This window comes from Muntiacus reevesi, chromosome 1 (assembly GCF_963930625.1).
Source record: "Muntiacus reevesi chromosome 1, mMunRee1.1, whole genome shotgun sequence".
NCBI lineage: Eukaryota > Metazoa > Chordata > Mammalia > Artiodactyla > Cervidae > Muntiacus > Muntiacus reevesi.
In genome coordinates this window covers 75,802,311-75,824,589 of record NC_089249.1, presented here as the reverse complement: position 1 = coordinate 75,824,589, position 22,279 = coordinate 75,802,311, and the positions used below count along the sequence as shown (strand labels likewise).

The 22,279-nt window shown below is 44.2% G+C and overlaps 1 protein-coding gene across 1 annotated transcript in view; it reads left to right on the top strand.

The window, feature by feature from the left end:
- Positions 1 to 3,243: 3,243 nt before the first annotated feature.
- LOC136161302 (SLAM family member 5-like) overlaps positions 3,244 to 22,279 on the top strand; it is a 28,340-nt gene continuing 9,304 nt past the window's right edge. The window contains exons 1-2 of the mRNA XM_065926040.1: positions 3,244 to 3,323; positions 11,671 to 12,048. Of these exons, the coding sequence (XP_065782112.1) occupies positions 3,251 to 3,323; positions 11,671 to 12,048 (451 nt within the window). The 5' untranslated portion in view covers positions 3,244 to 3,250. The remainder of the gene's footprint in view (positions 3,324 to 11,670; positions 12,049 to 22,279) is intronic.

Below are 22,279 nucleotides of genomic sequence, written 5' to 3'. Positions count from 1 at the left end.
CATTAACTGTTATTCAATACTTAGGGCAGCTCAAAGGAATACCCCTTGTTAGGGCAAACACAGATTTTTTTTTTGAAGTGGGATCTTGAAGAGTACCAACAGGCATGCCAAATCATGACAGATTTGTTGGGAATGAAACACTGAAATGGCTCTCTCTGGTGGCTGCAAAGTCTCTGGTGTTCACCAAGAATACAGGCTATTCTTTTTCAGGTGAATTATGCTACTTGAGAACATAGAGCAAGTTAAAGCACCACAACACTTCCTGTTCTTATTGGGATTCTGTTTTTTCTTGAATAAATGCCCCATCGGATTACTGTGTGTTATAGTTATTTTCCAGACTTCAGAAAAAGTGACCTAGAAGGGATGCTGTTTTTCTTATTTATTTTATAAAGGAGAGAATTTTTTTACTCTGAGATTTTATACCTTTTGCATTTTAACACGCATGTTGAATTATTCATTGCTTTCTAATTATGGCTATAGTTGCTCAGTATTTACCTACGTTTCCCTGAATGACTCATTGAAACCACCCATCATCCTCTTAATAATTTAAAAATTTTAGTGCTGTTTATTTTTCATTAAAAATATTAAATACAATTTCAAACTGGCAAATTACTAATTCTATTATGAAGAAAGAGAAGAGGAAAGGATTACTGATGGCTAGTCTGCACCTGCTGCTATCTGCTTCTCCCTCCAACCCAGCTCTGGGGCTTCTCTGCTGCTCTGTGGTAAACCACACAGGTTTGGTGCCTCTTGTCTTTCACCAGGAAGGGCGAGTGTAGAAAAGACTAATGGGATCCTCTATCCCAAATTTTCCTTTACCTAGGCTACCTAATCCTTCTCCCAGAGCTGAAGTTTCCTCCCATATAAGGAAACAGCGGGCCTCTAACTCCTGTAGCCTTTCACAGTCATGATGTAAGATCCACAGAAATGACACTCTCCTGAGCAAGTCCATGGCTGGGCTGATGTTGATCCTTGTGAGCAACTTGTCAGTTACTTAAAACACAACCTTGAGCAAGTTATTTAATCTCTTTGTAATTTCAGGATGATCCCTCATTAGATGCATGTAATGCTTAGGTAATATCATGTTATGAGGATTTAATTAAGCACATATCGTAGGTAAGTTTCTATGTGTAATTTTTTTCACATAATTATGTATAATAATAAAGTGCAATTAAAAACACATAGAATAGATATTCAATAAATGTATTCTTCACACTCAGCTCTCCATTGGAATAGTTCGCTTTTGGAATTCAAATAAAAATAAATATGATCATCCATCAAGTCCCTTGGACATCCAGAGTTCTGAAAATTTCTGTGCATTCTCTGGGGCTTAATTTCTCTCGTCATCTCTCAGATCTCTGTTTCCTGGACTCTTCATATCACTGGACTCTGCACTTTCCTCCCATCTGATCTTCCTGACACACACACTATGGAGATCCAGGTCTGTCTTCCTTTAATTCCACAAAGAATCCCAGCACCAAATGCTTGTGTTTAGTAAACTCTTTGAAAGATTTCTGAAGTTGGTATGTGTGCTTGTTTATGTGTTACGCCTAGTACAGGATGGTTAGTATGTGGAATATGACATAGGCTACCTCAACTTTTTAAAAGTTCTACTTGTTTTACCAGCATATAAATTCTACCATGTGGCTCTCTCCCAGTGTCTGTGGCTTGTACCACATTGCTACTTCTTTCTCTCTAGGCTCCTCCCTCACAGCCCCCTTTAGCAAATGATTTTCAAAGCCAAACATTTCTCACACAAAGATTGCTCACAACAGGTGTAGGGACATGACAGAGAAGGACATACCAGACTCATTCATCTTCACCCTGAGAATGACCAGTGGATGAGCTGTCTGGATTTTGACTGCATACAGAAGTTAGTGACCACAGGACCCACGGACCATCTTTTGAAGTAATTTCCTCAATAATAGATTGGGTTGGAGGGGATGAGTCTGGTGGATATTCTCTTGTCTGAGATGTTGCAGAACAGTTTAAGGGAACAGAAAATGAACTCTTGTGAGTTGTTCGAGGTCACAGAGTGGGATGGGACAGTGGCTGTGATGTAGTGAAATTTTTTCTAGAGATTGCTGTTTAGAGTACACACCTTACCCTTGGTTCATTGTGTGATTTTTCGCAGGACATGCAGCCACATTTGATATCTGTTTTCACATCCAAAAATGGGTTTAATGCACCATGCCATGAATGCCTTGAGTGCATGACTGAATGCATGTCAGGCTTGTGGATGTAGTTTTGGGGTCTGGGCAGCTGAGCAGAAAGCCTCAGTGGGCAGGGGAAGGAGGCATGGACCAGGAGTTAGGTGGATGGGGCTGCTCCTGTGGAGTGTGGGATGAGACAGTTCTCAGGTGTGGGGACCGAGTTTAAGGAGAAGACACCAGAGCCTGAGCCTCAGCAGGTGGCAGTGAGTCTGAGGCAGCTGAGGCTGTGGACAGGAGGAGTGTAGATATCCATGCCTGCCCCTCCATGATAGCAGGAGCAGGGCTGGCAGAGGATGAAAGAGAAGTGGTGGGTGTGATGCAGACAAGAGCCTATCAGAGGCCATGGGGTCTGGCTTTGCCCTGTGTGTAGGGAGGATAACTAGTACTAGTGACAAGTAAGAAAACCTGAAGAGTGCAAGAAGAGATATATGCTAATATTTGTACTGGGCATGTGAGAACGCGACACTTTTCACAGCAACCTTTAGTTTCTTTTGCTAGTGGCTTCTTAGCTGGGCAACTGATAGTTGAAGTTCACAGAAAATCAAACAGAAATTTTATCTCCAAATGGTATAAAGAAGAAGATACCTTGTCCATCCCGGGTGTAACAGTGTAATTTCTGTGCTGGATCATAGGCTGATATTAGTGACCAAAGCTGCCTGGGCTGAGCTGTTAACCAGGGAAAACTAGTAAAGGGATTATAATGGGGGTAGGAGTAAAGAGTGTGTGATCACCAAATTAGCATGACCACAGGAATGGGGCACCTTGCCAATATAGTACAGGTATAACATAAAGTGGAGTTGTTTATGTATTTATTCTGCAATAGTTTATTGAGGTCCTATTGTAGGTTCTGGGGATAATAAGAAACATCTCTATGGCTTATTCTATCCCTGTTAGCTGGCACCCAGAACTAACTTGGTAGCCCCACCCTTGGGGTGGGGAAGAGCCCAAGAACTCTTAGAGATGAAGCCTTTCCCGCTCACTTGCTGCTCCTCCTAAATGTTTCCTCTGCAGCTGCATAGGCTGGCAGGCAGCCTGAGATGGAGCCCTCTTCAGAAGACCCCCAACTCTGCTGGGCCACCTGGCTCCTGGGACTCACCAGCCTCCTCCTCAGTGAGTCGTCTGGGCTCTTTGTGTCGGGATGCAACATACAGGGACCCCTTCTCTCTCTGATGTCTTAAGTTGTGTTGAGGCTGGGACCCCTGATTGGAGGCAGCATTAGCTAGCATGAGGGATCCATTGCTACGGAGGTGAGGTCACTACTGTTTCAATAACAGGGAAGCCAAGGCAGCCTGGAGCTACTTGGGGAGAGGATTAGAGAGAGATACAGAAGCAGCTTCTGGGGACCAAAGGAGTGGGAACAAGACCCCCCTGACCCGACAGAGGGAATGTAATAGTCTCTGCCACTGTCCAATGGAGAAGGGGCAGACCTAGAATCCTGTATCTGAACTGGAGGAAGCAACTGGAGTCTAGTTTTCTTGGGCCAATGAAGGATGTTGAATACAGTAAAATTCTAATTTTGTAAAAGGAGGAGCGGCCTCCAAAATTTAAGGGTCTGTATAGCCACATGTTGTAAAAGAATGAAGAAACCATGGAAGGAACAGTAAACTGCTAAGTGGGTTCCAGCAGGGGGTGAACTTGGAGAAGAAAGAAAGGAGGGTGAAGCAGAGAGGACTGGGAATTAAGCAAAAAGGGAACTTAAGGGCTACTGTCATGAGAAAGTTGTATATCTCATTTATTTATTTATTTATTTATAGTTTTCTATTTTTTTTTTACATGGAAGGATAATGGCTTTTCAGTATTTTGTTGTTTCCTGTCAAACATCAAGATGAATCAGCTATAGATATACATATATATCCTCCCTCTTGAAACTCCCTTCCATCTCCCTCCCCATTGCACCCTTCTAGGTTGATACAGAGCCCCTGTTTGAGTTTCTTGAGACATACAGCTGATTCCCCTTGTACATCTATATTACATGTGGCAATGTAAGTTTCCATGTTGCTCTATCCATACATCTCACCCTTCCCTCCCCTCTTCCCATGTCTGTAAGTCTGTTCTTTGTGTCTGTTTCTCCATTGCTGCCCTGCAAATAAATTCTTTGGTACCATCTTTCTAGATTCTGTATGTATGTGCTAGCATATGATATTTATCTTTCTCTTTCTGACCTACTTCATTCTGTATAATAGGCTTTGTGTTCATCCACCTCATTAGAACTGACTGAAATGCATTCCTTTTTATGGCGGAGTAATACTCTATTGTGTGTATGTACCAAAACTTCTTTATCCATTCATCTGTTGATTGACATCTAGGTTACTTTCGTGTTCTAGCTGTTGTAAACAGTGAACAAGGGGATTCATGTGTCTTTTTCAATTTTGGTTTCCTCATGGTATGTGCCTAGGAGTAGGATTGCTGCGTCATATAGTGGTGTTATTCCTAGTTTTTAAAGAAATCTCCATACTGTCTTCCTTAGTGGCAGTATCAATTTACATTCCCACCAAAAGTGCACGTGTTTCCTTTTCTCTACACCCCCTCCAGCATTTATTGTTTGTAGACTGTTTGATGATGGCCATTCTGACCAGCGTGAGGTGATATCTCATTTTAGTTTTGATTTGCATTTCTCTAATAATGAGCAATGTTGAGCATCTTTTCAGGTGTTTGTTAGCCATTTGTATGTCTTCTTTGGAGAAATGTCTATTTAGGTCTTCCCCCCCCCCCCTTTTTTTTTTGATTGCATTGTTTGTTTTTCTGGTATTGAGTTTTATGAGCTGCTTGTATATTTTGGAAATTAATCCTTTGTCAGTTGTTTCATTTGCTATTATTTTCTCCCATTCTGAGTGTTGTCTTTTCACCTTGCTTGTTTCCTTTTCTGTGCAAATCTTTTAAGTTTAATCAAGTCCTTGCTTTTTACTTTTGTTTTATTTCCATTACTCCAAGAGATGTGTCATAGAGGATCTTGCTTTGATTTATGTCATTGAGTGTTCTTTGTTTTCCTTTAAGAGTTTTATAGTTTCTGATTTTAAATTTAGGTCTGTAATCCATTTTGATTTTATTTTTGTGTATGGTGTTAGGAAGTGTTCTAATTTCATTCTTTTACATGCAACTGCCTAGTTTTCCCAGCACCACTTATTAAAGAGGCTGTCTTAGCTGCATTATATATTCTTGCCTCCTTTGTTAAAAATAAGGTACCCATAGGTGCCTGGATTTATTTCTGGGCTTTCTAACTTGTTCCACTAATCTATATTTCTGTTTTTGTGTCAGTACCATACTGTCTTGATTACTGTAGCTTTGTAGTATAATCTGAAGTCCAGGGGGTTGATTCCTCCAGCTCCATTCTTCTTTCTCAAGACTGCTTTGGCTATTTGGGGTCTTTCTTGCTTCCACATGAATTGCAAAATTTTTTGTTCTAGTTCTGTGAAAAATGCCATTGGTAATTTGATAGGGATAACATTGAATCTGTAGATTACATTCAGTAGTGTAGTCATTTTCATAATATTGATTCTTCCTACCCAGGAAGATGGAATATCTCTCTGTCTGTTTATGTCATTTTTTATTTCTTTCAACAGTGTCTTATAATTTTCTGTCTAAAGTCCTTTTGTCTCCTTAGGTAAATTTATTCCTAGATATTTTATGCTTTTTGTTGCAATGGTGAATGAGATTGATTCCTTAATTTCTCATTCTGATTTTTCATTGTTAGTATAAAGGCATGCAAGTGATTTCTGTGTATTGATTTTGTATCCTGTGACTTTGCTAAATTCACTGATTAGTTCTAGAAATTTTCTGATAGTATCTTTAGGATTTTCTATGTACAGTATCATGCCATCTGCAAACAGTGGGAGCTTTACTTCTTCTTTTCCAATCTGGAATCTTTTTGTTTCTTTTTCTTATCTGATTGCTTTAGCTAGGACTTTCAAAACTATATTAAATAATAGTGGGGAAAGTGGACACCCTTGTCTTGTTCCCAGTTTTAGGGGGAATGCTTTCAGTTTTTCAATATTGAGAATAATTTTTGCTGTGGGCTTATCATACATGGCCTTTACTATGTTGAGGTCGGTTCCTTCTATGCCCATTTTTTGACCAGTTTTAATCATAAATGGGTGCTAAATTTTGTCAACATCTTTTCCTACATCTGCTGAGATTATCATATGGCTTTTATCTTTCAAGTTGTTAATATGATGTGCCAGATTGATTGATTTGCATTTATTGAAGAATTCTTGCATCCCTGGAATAAACCCGACTAAATCATGGTATATGAGCTTTTTTTAATGTGTTGTTGAATTCTGTTTGCTAAAATTTTGTTAAGAATCTTACATCTATGTTCATCAGTGATATAGACCTATAGTTTTCTTTTTTGTGTGTTGTCTTTGTCTGATTTTGGTATCGGGGTGATGGTCATCTCATAGAATGTTTGGAAGTGTTCCTTCCTCTGCAAGTGTTTGAAAGAGTTTTAGAAGGATTGGCATTAGCTCTTCTCTAAATGTTTGATAGAATTCTGTGATGCCATCTGTTACTGGGCATTCATTTTTTGGGAGAATTTTGATTACAGCATCTATTCAGTGCTTGTAATTGTGTTGTTCATAATTTCTATTTCTTCCAGGTTCAGTCTTAAAGATTGAGTTTTTATAAAAATCTGTCCATTTCTTCGAGGTCATCCATTTTATTGCCATATAATTGTTCATAATAGTCTCATTTCAATCCTATTAATTTCTGCATTGTCTGTTTTAACCTCTCCTTTTTCATTTCTAATTTTGTTGATTTGATTCTTCTCTCTTTTTTCTTGATGAGTCTGGTTAAATGTTTGTCAATTTTGCTTATCTTCTCAAAGAGCCAGATTTTAGTTTTATCCATCTTTACTATTATTTCTTTTATTTATTTTTCATTTATTTCTATTTTAATCTTTATGATTTCTTTCCTTCTGCTAATTTTGGGACTTTTAGTTCTTTTTCCAGTTGTTTAGGTGTAAAGTTAGGTTGTCTACTCAAGGTTTTTCTTGTTTCTTGAGATAGGATTGTATTGCTATGAACTTCCCTCTTAGAACAACTTTTGCTGCATCCCATAGGTCTTGAGTTGTCTTGTTTCCATTGTCATTTGTTACTAGGAATTTTTTGATTTGACAAATGGCAGTTACAAAATCAGGGAAATAATCATTTAAATAATGGAATATACACGTATACATATACACCCCTAAGTAAAATCAAAACAGTCAAACAAAAATAAAGTACAATAGATAGACTTGGTGAACAAAGGAAGCCAAAAATGATATCTACCAGTTAAGAACACAACTAACTGAAGCAGACGCTGGAGAAAAAAGAAAAAAACTAAAGCAAGGTGCCTCTGGATTTCACTTGTGCAACCCCCTTGGCTCCACCCCCGATGCATGACTCAGCAGTATTTCCTTGCTTCCATGGCTGCTTGACTTTCTTCCATAGGCATTTCCCACCACAACCTGCTGCCTCATGTCCCCTAGCTCTGCCTCTCGCAGTCAACAGCAGCCCTTGCCATGGGATTGCTCCACAGTCCATACAATTCAGCTTCCAGACACTGTGCCTTCTAGGGGACCTGTGTCCCTGTCTGCGGTATGACTGCGGCAAGGACTGTCTGATTCTCCTTCCATTTCGGCTGCCACAGATCAGCTGTTTCACTCTCAGCCTTAAATGTTTCTCCTCTGACCCAGACAATTGCCCTGATATGGGGTCAGACCCCTGCTTCATTTCCCCCAACCGCTCAGGGCAGGTCCAGTCCTACTAACTCTTTCCCCCCCCTTGGTTCCTTTATCCTACTGACTTTTTCATGCTTCTATATATTCTTTTCCGGTGGTCAGGTACTCCTGTCTGCTCTCAGGTGGTGTTCTGCAAGCACTTCTGTGTCTGAAGGTGTATTCCTGATGTATCCGTGGGGGGAGATGTACTCTGCATCCGCCTACTCCTCAACCATCTTGTTCTCTGTATATCTCATTTAGGACTTCATCACAGATTATGTGTCTATAATTAAATTAAATAAAAACTGATGAGAAATAATAAGACCCAGTGAAGTAGCAATTCTGAAAAACGTTTGTAAAGCTTTTATTGTTTTAATTTTGGGGTTTAGTATCCCAGTCATTATATGAACTTGTCAGAGTTATATAAAATTCAGTGAATTAGAGAGCATTTGAAAACATTCGTTCTAAGTTGCTTCAGTTGTATCTGAGTCTTTTTGACCCTACAGACTATAGCCCTCCAGGCTTCTCTGTCCATGAGATTCTCAAGGCAAGAATACTGGAGTGGACTACCATGCCCTCCTCCAGGGGATCTTCCCCGACCAAGGGATCAAACTCATGTCTCTTAAGTCTCCTGCATTGGCAGGCCAGTTCTTTACCATCAGTGCCACCTGGAAATCATTTGTAAATAGATGTCTTGAAATAACAATGAACTTTGCATGATATTACATCCCATTTAACTAGGTACCTTTATGTCAACAGTAAATTGTAAGCTTTCTCTTCTGTCAATTTTATTTCACTAAAGAGATATGTTAGAGTTGTTTTGTTTTTCCTATAGTTCCTGGGGCTCAAAGATTACATAAGAAAGACAGACAGGCATGCAGAGAGAGCAGAGGGAGAAAGGGAGAGAGGAAGGGGGGGGAGGAGAGAGAGGGACACTTCTCTCTTTCTTCTTCTTCTTCTTCCTATATAGGCACTAATCTCTTAATGAAAACCACAAATCTGCATGACATAAAAATGCAAAGATGTATGGTTTCTGTTCTGGTGCTCACAAGTCCAAAATCAAGGTGTCAGCAGGAATATATTCTCTCTAAAACCTGTAGGGTGTGTCACACTGTTTGGACTGCCAAACAAGAGGCCACAGACTGGGTGAATTAACGACAGAAATTTGTTTTCCCTTACTTCTGGAGGCTGTATTCTAAGATCAAGTTTTGTGCCAGCTCTGTTTCTGGTGAGAGAGGGATATGGCACTGTGTCATGGGGGCCTTCTGGCCATGGCGTTTGTGTCCTGATTTGTTTAGAGGGACTGGTAGCAAAGTTTTTCCCAGCACTTCTCAATTGACCTCCTGTGAACTGTGTGTAGGGGGTCCATTCTCACACTAGGGTGTGTGCTTTACAGTGGGGCCCTCAATTCCGTGGCCACAGGCAAGCACTGGTCCCTGGCCTGTTAGGAACCTGGCCACAAAGCAGGAGCTAAGTGGCAGGTGAGTAAGTGACGTTTCATCTGTATTTACGGCCACTCCCCCTCACTGCCAAAGCTCAGGAAAACAAGCTCAGGGCTTCTGCTGATTCTGTATTATGGTGAGCTGTATAATTATCTCATTACAGGTCCCAATGTATTATTATAATAATAAGGTGCACAATAAGTGTAATGCAAATGAATCATCCTGTACCATCCCCCGTGGAAAAATGGTCTGCCACAACACCAGTCCCTCGTGTCAATAGTTTGGCGACTGCAGCTCTACAGGGCAGCAGTCCTTTGCACCAGACCTAGTCTTGCACTAGGGTCTCATAGAGGAGTGAGATGTGGAAAGACGGGACAAAAGAGGAGCTCTGAGGAGCGGGACACAATTTATGGATGACTGAATACCTTTTACTCTTGTGGATCACTTTCCCTAATGATATATGTTGTGAAGCCTTTTGACCTGGGACTAAAAGGTAATTAAGCTCAGTGTGAGGGTCTGTAAGAGTGTCTGTGAGTTCTGTAAAAGAAGATGAAAGGACTGTGGTGAAGGCCTGATCCTGAGGTGATGTCTTATTAAATGAGTTGATGACTAAATGAATACAAAAATATTTGAAACACCTGTGCATATGAATGCTGGCATGAGCTCTTCTCTGCTTCCAGTGAGACCAGGAATGGGTGTTAGTGCAGCAGGAGGAAGGCAGGTTTGAGATGAGAATGTACTGATTTGGAGAGAAGACTGTGTCCCCGGCGGTCAGAGCCCCACCCAGGCAAATCTTGACCTATTGGAAGAAGGAGATTATTTTTCCTGCCAGGATGAAGTTATTCTGTGGCACTTTCCCTGGTCCTGTACTGTCCTACCCTGGTCCCCTAAAGGACAGAGGTATCAGGTCCCTGGACCTTAAGCCTCAAGCGCAAGATAAACTCTGGAGCAATTGGCCCTGAGAGGAATATGCCAAGTGGTCACAACTCTGCATAAAATTATCTGAGGAAGGCCCACTGTGATTTCTCAGGGTCTCGTTGGGAAGTGCTGACTTGGTGACAGGGATGGCAGAGTTCACTAAGTGCTCACTTGCTCCCTCTCATATTCCAGTGCTGGCAAGAAAGCAAAAACAGAAATCACACCATTTCTGGAGAGAAGCAGGGAAACCCTTGGGTGATTCTCCTGTCTCCCCTCCCTGCTGTGGGACTGGGAGCCTGTGAGGATGCTGTGAGCTCCATGGGTGCAGCTACAAGGAGGTGGCACCTCCTCCATGTGTGATAGGACTTCTCTCTCACTGTCTTTTGGGACCTGGGTGTGTGATATAAACACCCCTTGTTCTAAGACCCTGAGGTATTATAACTGTTTTTTACACAGCACAGTCTATCTGTCCTGACCACTATGCTGCCTATAAAGAACAGGAGGGAGAGCAGCCTTCATATTTGTATTAGGTGTCTATTACTGTATAACCTGTCACCCCAAAACGTAGTGCCTCAATCACCACCCAATATGGTTTCACAGTTTCCGTGTGTCAGGGCTTAGGGGTAGTTCAGCTGAGTCCTTTCTGGCTCAAGGTGTCCCCAACTAACATCAAAGTCTTGATAGGGCTGCATCTGCCCTGGGGTTATCTGAGAAGGATCTGTTTCTAAGCTCACTTGTGCAATTGCTGATGGGAGGCAGTTTCTGTGCCTGTTGGGTTGAGGGCCCCAGTTCCTCCCTGGCTGTTGGCCAGAGGCTCCCTCAGTTCCTTGCCACGTGGGTCCCTCCTTATGGCAGCTGACAACATGGCAGGTGTATTCCTCAGAGTGAGAAAGAGAGTGAAGGAGAGAAAGAGAGTGTGTGTGTAAGGACGAGGGATGTCACAGTCTTGTGTAACCCAGTATCATGGAGTAACATCCATCTGTGTCTGTATTCTATTCCTTGGAAGCAAATCACTAGGTGTGTACCATATTCCAGGGGAAGAGGTGTCAAAAGGGTGTGAACGGGAGGAAGGGGGGTCTTTGAGAGACACATTGGGAGCTCCTTCTACAAATTCACACTTATATGTACCTGAAAATGTGATTCAGACCATGATCTCACGTATTTCACACACATCATTGTCAGCCAAGCAAGGAAAATCTGGGTTAGCAAGTTTCAGTAACTTGTTCAAGCTTAGGCACCACCAGAATCAGGATTAGATTCCAGAATTACTTCAAATTCACTGTACTTGCATTCCAAGAATCAGGAGAGTATATTGGATGGATTTCATGAAAAAGATAAATTCTGTTGCTTTCTCTTTTCTTCTTGAGTGAGAAACTACTCACATTTTCTATCTCCAATGTCCTAGGCATCTGCAGCACAGTGGTCCAGAGTTCTGGACCACGTGATTCTGAAGCTCAGGATTCTGGATTTGTTCCCATGTATGGAATACGAGGAGGTTCTGTGTTGTTTCGAGTGATCAAGGAACAAGAAGCTGACCCAGAGGAGGTCTCATGGGGCTTTGGTCCTCAGTCAAACTACAGAGTCCTGCTGCGAGTCCGCCGTGGGGCAGACACCCCGACCTGGGTCAGCCTCCAGGACAAGTACCAGCAGAGGGTCCACGTGCCCAGTTTAATGTCCCTGAAGATTGAGAGCCTGACCTCTGAGGACAGTGGGCAGTACTGGGCTCGAGCCAGCTTCACTGAAGGAATAGAAAGTACCGAGGTTTTCCACCTCACTGTTGATGGTAAGTGAGACCTCCTCACCCCACCCTAAGTCTGCCCTCCTGCTTTTGTGGTAGGAGTTTCACACAGGCCCCATTTTTCAGGATCCCTTTAAGATACCAGACTTCATATCCCATTTTCTCATTCAGAGCTAGGATAAGTAGGTTTACCACAAATGAACAGAGCTGAGATTCAAACCAGGGATAAAATCATTTCAGCGTTTTGGAAAAGGAGAAAGAAAATTTGGGGTAAGTTATTTATCATCAGTTCAGTTCAATCACTCAGTCATGTCTGACTCTTTGTGACCCTATGGACTTCAGCATGCCAGGCTTCATTGTCCATCACCAACTGCCAGAGCTTGCTCAAACTCATGTCCAATGAGTGGATGATGCCATCCAGCCATCTCATCCTCTGTCTTCCCCATCTCCTCCTGCTTTCAGTCTTTCCCAGCATCAGAGAATTTTCTGATGCTGTGAAGAGTCAGTACTTCACATCAGGTGGCCACAGTATTGGAGCTTCAGCTTCAGCATCAGTCCTTGCAATGAATATTCAGGACTGATTTCCTTTACTATTGACTGGTTTGATCTCCTTGCAGTCCAATGGACTCTCAAAGAGTTTTCTCCGACACCACAGTTCAAAAACATCAATTCTTTGGTTCTCAGCTTTCTTTATGGTCCAACTCTCACATCCATACATGACTACTTGTAAAACCATAGCTTTGACTAGAATAAACTTTGTCGGCAATGTAATGTCTCTGGTTTTTAATATGCTGTCTACGTTGGTCATAGCTTTTCTTCCAAGGAGCAAGTGTCTTTTCATTAGAGCAAGTGGCTCTAATCACCATCTGCAGTGATTTTGGAGCCCTAGAAAATTAAGTCTGTTACTGTTTCCATTGTTTCCCCATTTATTTGCCATGAAGTGATGGTACTGGATGCCATGATCTTAGTTTTTTGTTGTTATTTTTAAGCCAGGTTTTTCATCAAGAGACTCTTTAATTCCTCTTTTCTTTCTCCCATCAGCCTGGTGTCATCTGCATATCTGAGGTTACTGATATTTCTCCTGGCAATCTTGTTTTCAGCTTGTGCTTCATCCAGCATGGCATTTCACAGTATGTACTCTGTGTAGAAGTTAAATAAGCAGGGTGACAACATATAGCCTTGATGTTCTCCTTTCCCTATTTGGAACCAGTCTGTTGTTCCATGTCTACTACTTACTTTGCTTCCTGACCTGCATACAGATTTCTCAGGAGGCAGGTAAGGTGGTCTGGTATTCCCATCTCTTTAAGAATTTACCACAGTTTGTTGTGATCCAAACAGTCAAAGGCTTTAGCATAGCCAGTGAAGCAGATGCAATTGTTTTTCTGGAACTCTCTTGCTTTTTCTATAATCAACAGGTGCTTGTGATCTCTGGTCCCTTTTCCTTTTCTAAATCCAGCTCGAATACCTGGAATTTCTCAGTTCAGGTACTGTTGAAGCCTATTTTGGAGAATTTTGAGTATTAGTTTGCCAGCATGTGAGATGAGTGCAATTGTGCAGTAGTTTGAGTATTTTTGCATTGCTTTCTTTGGGATTGGAATGCAAACTGATCTTTTCCAATCATGTGGCTGCATAGGAAAATTTAAAACTTAACACTCAGTTAGAACTAACTTCATACTCATTCTGCTTCTGTTAGATATTCTTGATGAGTGAAGATGGTACACGGTGACCTAGAAATCAACTATTACCATAAGATATTCTGACAAGTATGGAATATTCTGTTCCTGCTTCTATGAGTTTCTGTTTGGAAATTTCCTGCATGTAACCCATAGCAACTCCTGTGCTCTGTAATTGCCAAAACCCATAGCAACCAGGTAACCAATCAACTGGTGCCAACTGTAATTATGTGTACTGACCCTATAAGAGTAAAACTCACCCTGAGCTTGGGCCCCCAGACGTCAGAGGGTTAGCTTGTCCTGGACCACTGGCTTAATAAACCTGAGTTCTCCCACCCTCCAAGTGTGGTGCTTGGTTTCTTGATTTTCTGACTTCTGCAACATTTCTGGAAGCCCCAGGGAGATTCCAACCACACTGACTCCTTGAGACACTGCTCCAGTGTCTTGGCCAGTTCGGAGTGGAGGAACTCCGAGACAAATGAGGAGGGCTGCCACTTGGTGGTTTTCTGTATTCTGTTTTGGACTGGCATTCTGAATCTCTATGTGGCTGAGTCCTGGCCGGACTCATTGGAGGGATGGACCAACTCACCAGGCAAGACTTCTCAACAAGGTAAGGCCCCAGGGCCAGCCCCCAGTCATGTCCTAACTCAACGGGTAGAAGAGGAGATTGATCATCTCCTTGAGCAAGAGTTAGGGAAATCTGGGAACTATGCAGAAGGCAGGTGTTGTGATGACCTTTGCTCTGAATGTGTATATGAGTGAACTCCCAAGTTTGTCCTTGTTCCAGGGTGATTGTGTGGCTCTTTGGCCCTCATGTCTTTGGGTTCTGAGTGGGCCCTAACCTGCGGTTCTGGGGTGACCTCATATGGCTCAGGGCAGTGTCTGTCTCTGGGGGACCCAGTCCCTCCCTGTGAGTCAGATCCTGGTTAGAGGCTTATACTACCTGCCAAAGCTAAGAGGTACCTAAGTTCCCCATGGGGACATGGCCAGGTGGGCACCTGAATGGTCTCTTCTTGGAGGGAGTACCCACACTTGTTTCTATTCATGCCACCAACACAGGGCAGGATACACAGGGAGGGGGACAACTGGTCACTGATTTGATTTAGAAGTTGTGTATGTCCAAATGGCTCTTTTGCCCTAGGACCCTCTGCCAAAATTATTTTCTTAAAATTTTGAATGCTCATTTTCCCCTTCCATCAGCTGACTCTTTGAGCCACCTTATCAATAAATTGAGTTTTCCTAAAAAAAACTTGTCTCTTTTGCCAGGCAATTCTGTACTTCACTTTCTCTTGGTCCCGTGGGCCAGCCCATGTGAAGAGGCACAGTCTGACGTGCTCCTGCCTACCTTTGGATTCTCATTATGAGGCTGTCTTCCTCTTTCACCTTTTCCATATAATTCCCCAGTTCCCCAAGTGTTTTGGGCCCTTTACCTAGGCAAGGAGTATGCATACTGCTCTCTCCACTTGCTCAGTGCCTTTGAGAGGGTCAGTCACCCCAGATGCCCTCCGTAGTCCCACCTGATATTATTCCTTCATGAATCCCTTTACAAGGGATTTCCTCCTTTCAGTCCTGTCTCCCTGAGGCATTTAGGGATCAGGGTCATCTTCAAGGAGACCCGCAATTGCGCTGTGTGGGAATACTGGGCTTTCCAGGAGTGGTGATGTCAGTGCTACCTTAGCTATAAGGCCCTAAGACAAGGCCCTTCCCCTGTGCACCCCCTCTTTCCTGGTCAGAGAGGCAGATTACATTTGCTAATATGGGGGAGGTTACTCTAAGCCAACTGTTTTAGATTGTATGATAAAAACTTTAAGAAAAATTTCTCTGGAGACTATGGGGTTAAGATGACTTCAGAGAAGCTCTGCACCCTGTGAGTCAGAATGGCCTACTTTTGGGGTGGCTTGGCCTGCAGAGGGTAGTCTAGATCTTCCTACTGTTAGAGCTGTATACTGAGCGGTGATAGAGACCCCCAGGCACCCAGACCATTTTCCAAACATTGAGTCCTGGTTGCAAATCACCAATCAGCTAACTCCTTGGGTTCAGTTCTATGCAAACCAGCAGGGACAGTGTAGGATCTTTGAGCCAGTTGCCCGGCTGGCTCCAAGAAAAGGCAAAGAAGGGCCAAAAAAGGTTATCCACCAAGGAGACCCTGAAGAAGAGTCCCTGTGCCTCTGCCCTACATTCCGACTGCTTCTCCAGTTCTCATTCAGCCTCCTCACCCTTTACCAGACAGCCCTCCACCATCTGTGTCTCCATCACCTCCAAATCCATAGCACCCTCCGAGCCCACAGCAACTTTGCTCAGACAATCAGCCAGCTCATCAGCCCACAGCCCTGCTGATGCCTTTATGAGAGACCTGAGGCCCGCCCCAGATTAATAAGGATGACTCTGTCCAGCTAGGATGCTCAGTCCTTTATTACCAACCCTTTACCACTACCGACCTCCTCAACTGGAAACACCACACTCCATCTTACTCAGAGAAACTTCAGGCAGTGATTGGTATTTTGCAGTCTATTTCTCACAACCACCAACCTACCTGGGACAACTGTCACCATCTTCTCCTGACTCTCTTTGACACTGAGACATGTTGCTGGATGCTTCAGAGGCTCCAGGATGGATCCAAGGGCAGGCACCAGCTGGTACAGTAGATCCTGCAGCCTGGGCCCTGGGGGCTACAAGGGACGTTCGGCCCAACTGAGACTTCAATGCCCTGGATGGGAAGGACTCCTTCGAAAAGTACTGGCAAGCCCTGCTACAGGGACTGAGGGCAGGAGCCAGAAAACCTACCAATATGTCTAAGACAACGGAGGGGCACCAGAAGCACCTGGTGAATCACCAGAGGTGAATCACTCCTGGAGTTCTATGAGAGACTGTGTGCAGCATTCTGGGTGTACACCACTTTTGACCCTGAAGTGCAAGAAAATCGACACATGGTCAACGCAGCATTTGTGGCTCAGTCTTATGCTGACATCTGACTTAAGCTCCATAAACCCGAGGGGTTCACTGGAATGAATGCCACTCAGGTGCTGGAGGTTGCAAACAAGGTGTTTGTGAACCACTACCGAGAAGCCCAAAGGATGGCTGAGAAAAGGATGAAGTAGGTGTTGCTGCTGGCTGCTGCACTGGAGAACCCAGATCCAGTGTAACAGACCATTCTTCCATGTAAAGGGGACATCAAGAAGGGACCACTACTGTATTTCAACCAAAGCACCTATAGCAAAGAGACCGGACACTGGAAGAATGAATGCTCCCATCACAGAAGGATGTGTGAAAGGTCAAAGAAGTTCAGTCAACTCAACAAAGGAAAGTACCAGCCTGAGCCAGTTGTCCAAAACCTTATTGGCCTGGCAGGAGCAGAATCAGACTAGGAAGGACCAGGCTCCTTGACCGTGGCCTCCTGGCAGTCTATGGTGGCAATGAAATTAGGGGGGCAATCAATGACGTTTATGGTGGACACCAGAGTTGAAGGCTCTGTGATAATCACACCTGTGATTCCCCTCACAGGTCAAAGAGCAACTATCATCAGTGCCACAGGGGACAGGACTGCCCACTCATTCTGCAAGTCCCGCTCATGCCAGAAAGCCCCCCTAGTGACTCAGGAATTCCTGTACTAACTGGAGTGCCCCATTCCCCTACTGGGCAGAGACTTACTGACAAAGCTTGGCATGCAGATTACCTTTGCCCCCAGGAGGCATGTGAGTCTCATCCTGTGGAGGCAATCAGCTCTGATGATGGCTATGACTGTGCCCAGGGAAGAAGAAGTGTGCCTCTATTCTTCAGAGAGAGAACAGACAAATCCAACCAGCCTGCTAAAAGAGTTCTCCACTGTCCGGGTAGAAAAGGGGCCCCCAGGTTTGGCCAAAAACCACACACTCTTCATGGTGGACATGAAGCCAAGGGCCACTGCTGTCGGACAGAGGCAATATCCAGTACCACAGGAGGCATGCCTGGGAATTTGAGACCACATCCAATGCCTGCGTGACACCCAAATTTTGATTGTCAATCTCCCTTCAACATTCCACTCCTACCAGTTAAGAAGCCTAGAGGGAACGACTGTCTCCATAACCAGGATCTCCGCACCATCAACAACACAATGATGACTATCCATCCAGTGGTTCCCAAACCCTTACAAGCTCCTGAGCCTCTTACCCATCTATACAAGCTGGGTCAACTGTCTCGATCTCAAGGATGCCTTCTGTTTCTGCTGTCACGGGCCAGCCAGCCCTTCTTTACCCTTGAGTGGGAAGACCCACACAACCAGGAGACAGACACAACTGACTTGGACCCGACTGTTGCAAGGCTTCAAGAACTCACCTACCTGGTTTGGTGAAGTCATGGCTGTGGATCTTCCTGCCTTCCCCAGAGAAACTTTGAACCGCACCCTACTCCAGTACATGGATGACCTGTTGCTAGCCAGTCAAACCAAAAGGGACTGCTGGAAACTCACCAAAGCCTTGCTGGCTCTACTGTCCACTACAGGGTACAGGATGTCATTGGAGAACGGCTCTTATCTGCAGACAGGAGGTCAGTACCTTGGGTTTGTCATCTCTAGAGGCCACTGGGCACTTGAGCATGAGAGGAAACAAACTATCTGCTCAATACCTCAGCAAAGCACCAAGAAATGTTTGTGAGTTCCTTGGGGTTGCCGATTTTAACGAATCTGGATACTGCGTTTTTCTGAAATTGCCAAACCATTGTACCAAACCACAACAAGGTCTGGTAAGGACCCCCTAGAGTGGGGGCCTAAACAAGAAAAAGCCTTCAGGGAGATAAAGAGACTTTGACCAGCGCTCCAGCATTAGAGCTGCTAGATGTTTCATGGGACTTTAACCTCTTCATGCATAGAAAAATCACACTGCACTGGGGGTCCTCACACAGTTGGGCCATGGCAGTGCCTGGTCGCATACCTGTCCAAACGACTGGATCTTGTGACCACGGGATAGCCTTCATGTCTCCAGGCTTTAGCTGCCACTGTGGTCCTGGTCAGAGAAGCAGATAAGCTTACACTAGTACAAAATGTAAATGTAACTTTTCCCCATGCTGTTACTGCGCTGATGAACAGCCACGGGTACAGGCGGTTCACCAACACCAGGATGACTCACTATCAGGGACTACTCTGAAAACTCACGGGTCCACCTTGAAACTGTGCAGATGCTGGATCCCACTATCTTCTTACTTAAGGAGGCAGTAACCCCTGATCATAACTACAAAGAGGTCATAGATGAAATTTACTTGAGCAGGCCAAACCTGATGGATGTTCCCCTCCAAAACCCAGAACTGGAAATGTTCATTGATGGAAGCAGTTTTGTCAGGGCAGACAACACCAGAGAGGCTATGCAATAACAACAGTAGACAGCATAGTAAAGGCTGAGGCCTTCCACAAGGGTGGGCAGCACAACGGGCTGAAGTGTGGGCACTTATCCAGGCACTAAGGCACACTGAAGGAAAGCGAGTCAATATCTACACTGACTCAAGGTATGACTTTGCTGCTTTACATGTTCATGGAGTCCTTTATAAAGAAAGGGGAGTACTGAAAGCAGGGGGAAAGTAGATCACAAACAAAGAAGAAATCCTTCAGCTGTTAGAGACAGTTTGAAAGCCTTCCCAAGTGGCAGTCATCCGTTACAAAGGCCATCAAAGGGGAACTGATCCAGTTAGCAAAGGGAATCCGTTGGCCGACCAGACAGCCAAGAAGGCAGCAGCCCAGACAAGTCCCACGGTAGGCCCTGAGCCAATTTCTAAGGTACTCTTGGAACCAAAATTGCCTCCATCCCTGAGATATATGGAGAAAGAAGATCAATGGACTTTAGATGAGGGAGGAACAAAAGAAAAAGGGGGTTGGTGGAGTCTGCCAGAGCAAAGGGTCTTTGTCTCCAGCAATATAGCAGTCCAGCTGGTGAAACAGCACCATGAGACAACTCATTTAAGGAAAAGTGCACTGGAAAGTTTACTGAGCTGCTACTATTCTGTTCCTAAGCTCCCAACCCTGTGTCCCCAGATCAGTGCTAGGTGTGACTTGTGCGTGAGACAACGCCAGCCAACGACCAAGACCCAGCCCATGGGTTCAGACACTTGGGACACTGCCCTTTGACTTCACTGAAGTCAAGCCCTGCAAGTGTTCTAAATGTTTACTTGTGGTAGTCTGCACCTACTTGGGATGTGCTGAGGCCTATCCCAGACACGCTAAATGGCACGTGAGGTGGCCAAGGTCCTACTAAGAGAGATAAGCCTGAAGTACGGGCTACCTGCCTCCATAGGGTATGACAAAGGGCCAGCCTCTGTGTCTGAGATAATCCAGACTTTGTCCAAGACACTGATGGTCAAATTGAAGCTCCCAACCGCTTACAGGCCACAAAGCTCAGGGAAAGTTGAGCACATGAATCAGACCCTCAAGACTACGTTAGTTAAGCTCTGTCAGGAGACCCAGTTACCTTGGGTCGTCATGCTACCCCAGCCTTGCTCTGAGCCCAGTGCACCCTGAGATCCTCAGGCTATTCTTCTTTGAGATCTTATACGGGAGACCACCCCCAGTGATAGGGAAGCTCAAGGGAGACTCCCAACGACTAGCTGACCTGAAGATGTCCTGACACCTCCAAGCCCTGGGAAGAGTCTTCCGCCATGTCGCTCAAGAAACCTTAGGAAGGACTCCCGTTCCTTTGGGCAATTGGGTTCATTCCTATAAGCCAGGAGATGAGGTATGGGTTAAAGACTGGAAAGAGGCAACACTTCAGCCAGTCTAGACAGGCCCTCAAACTGTCGTCCTGGCGACCCCTGCTGCTCTTAAGTTACAGGTGTCACTCCGTGGAGTCACCATACCTGGGTGAAGATAACAGCACCTCTAGAAGGGCAAGAGATCGGGACTGCTGAGGCTCATTTCAACAATCCCACTTTGGGTCTTCCTTCATAGACACCCAAATCCTGCCCAAGATCTTCAACCCTGCTCAAGTCACTTCAGGGCTGGCTGGTTCACACATGGTGGAACCTTGAGGAATTTGACCAGGGACATCTGAGAGTAAGGGTTATGATGACACCCTGCCAAGTAGGGACTGGTTGCACCACTGGCCTTGATGCTTTCTGTGGGTCAAATATGAGGGATTTCTTTGGTTAAAATCTACCCCCAAAGTAATGGGATTATTAAATGGAATCAAATGTTTTGTATAATAGCAGTTTCCACCCTGCTGAGCCATAGTGCATTAGAAAGTAAAACTGCCCCGCATGTACTCCATGCATTCACATGACCAGATCAGGTCAGGGGGCCACTTGGACCCTTCTTCACCATATGCACTTCCCCTGCCAAGGAGAGGTCCAAGAAACCTGTGTTCATAACAAGGCAACCTATTCTATTTGTCAACAAGAAGGCCAATATATTTGATTTGACCCCCAGATTGCCCCCTAATGATGATTGGTTAGAGGTTCGGCACCAAGAAGGAAGGCTTCTGATTAACCAGACACAAACTACAAATTATAACTTCTGGTGGTGGTACACTTTGAAGTGTGTGCTGCTATTAACAGAAACCCCTGGAATACTATAAAATGTGGGGCTTATCATGGGAACAAGAGTACGCATTCAATGACAAACATATGTGTGAATTACCACCCACACACTACTCTTGCTATGGTGATTGTTGGGCTCACTGCCCTCACTGGAGCTGTGTCACATGGCCAATGTGAAAAGATAAAAGAAGATAACTCTCCTTCAAAAGGGAACTGTTGGCCCCAATTGTGAGCTAGGGATGTATAATCCTGTCAGTTTCACTATCTTCAACCCCGGGGACTCAAAATGAATAAAAATGGTTTCAAAATTGATATTTATATCAATGGGAGAGGTGCTGACCCAGGAACTGTGTTGGATTTCCGGAGTGTTTCTGTTCCATTCCTGGCATCTACACACAAGCCCTCCATTCTTTTTATAAAGAGATAGAAAGTGGTCCCCCTCCTTCTTCAGTCAAAACTAAATACCTGTTCTTAGCTCTAGCCGAGAACATAGCCCAGACATTAATGATTATTTCTTGCTATGTGTGTGGGGTAACTAAGATGGGAGAACAACGGCCCTGGGAAGCTAAAGAATCAGATCCCCAGAGACCCTTCAACAGCTTAGGTGAATTCAAGAAAACCAGGGTCAGAATTTGGCATTTAAGGACTTCCATAACTGGCAAGAATTGTCTGGAGCTGTGGGACCCAATATTCAACATTCTGGTAGGAAGAGTCACTTATCTTTGCCAAAGATATTATAATGCAACTACTCACACCTCTGGTTGGTAGGGAAACACAAACTATACAGAGCCTAATCCTCACCCTCTAGCAAGCTTCCCCAATTTAAAGACCAGACAGGATGACTTGTCCACTGAAGATCATTGGCCTGTTCCAGAAGGATTATCATGTTGGATTTATGGGGCTAATGCATATTCAATTTTGCCATCCAACTGGTCAGGGGGCATGCTTATAGGGGACTATCCATCTCTCCTTTTTACTACTTCCCCTAGCCCAAGGTGAATCACGGGGAGTCCCAGTTTATAAAGACAAAGTCCTCATCAAAAAGTGTAGATATCTACAGATTGGAAATTGGAAAGATGACAAATGTCCTCCTGAATGTACAATCCTACACT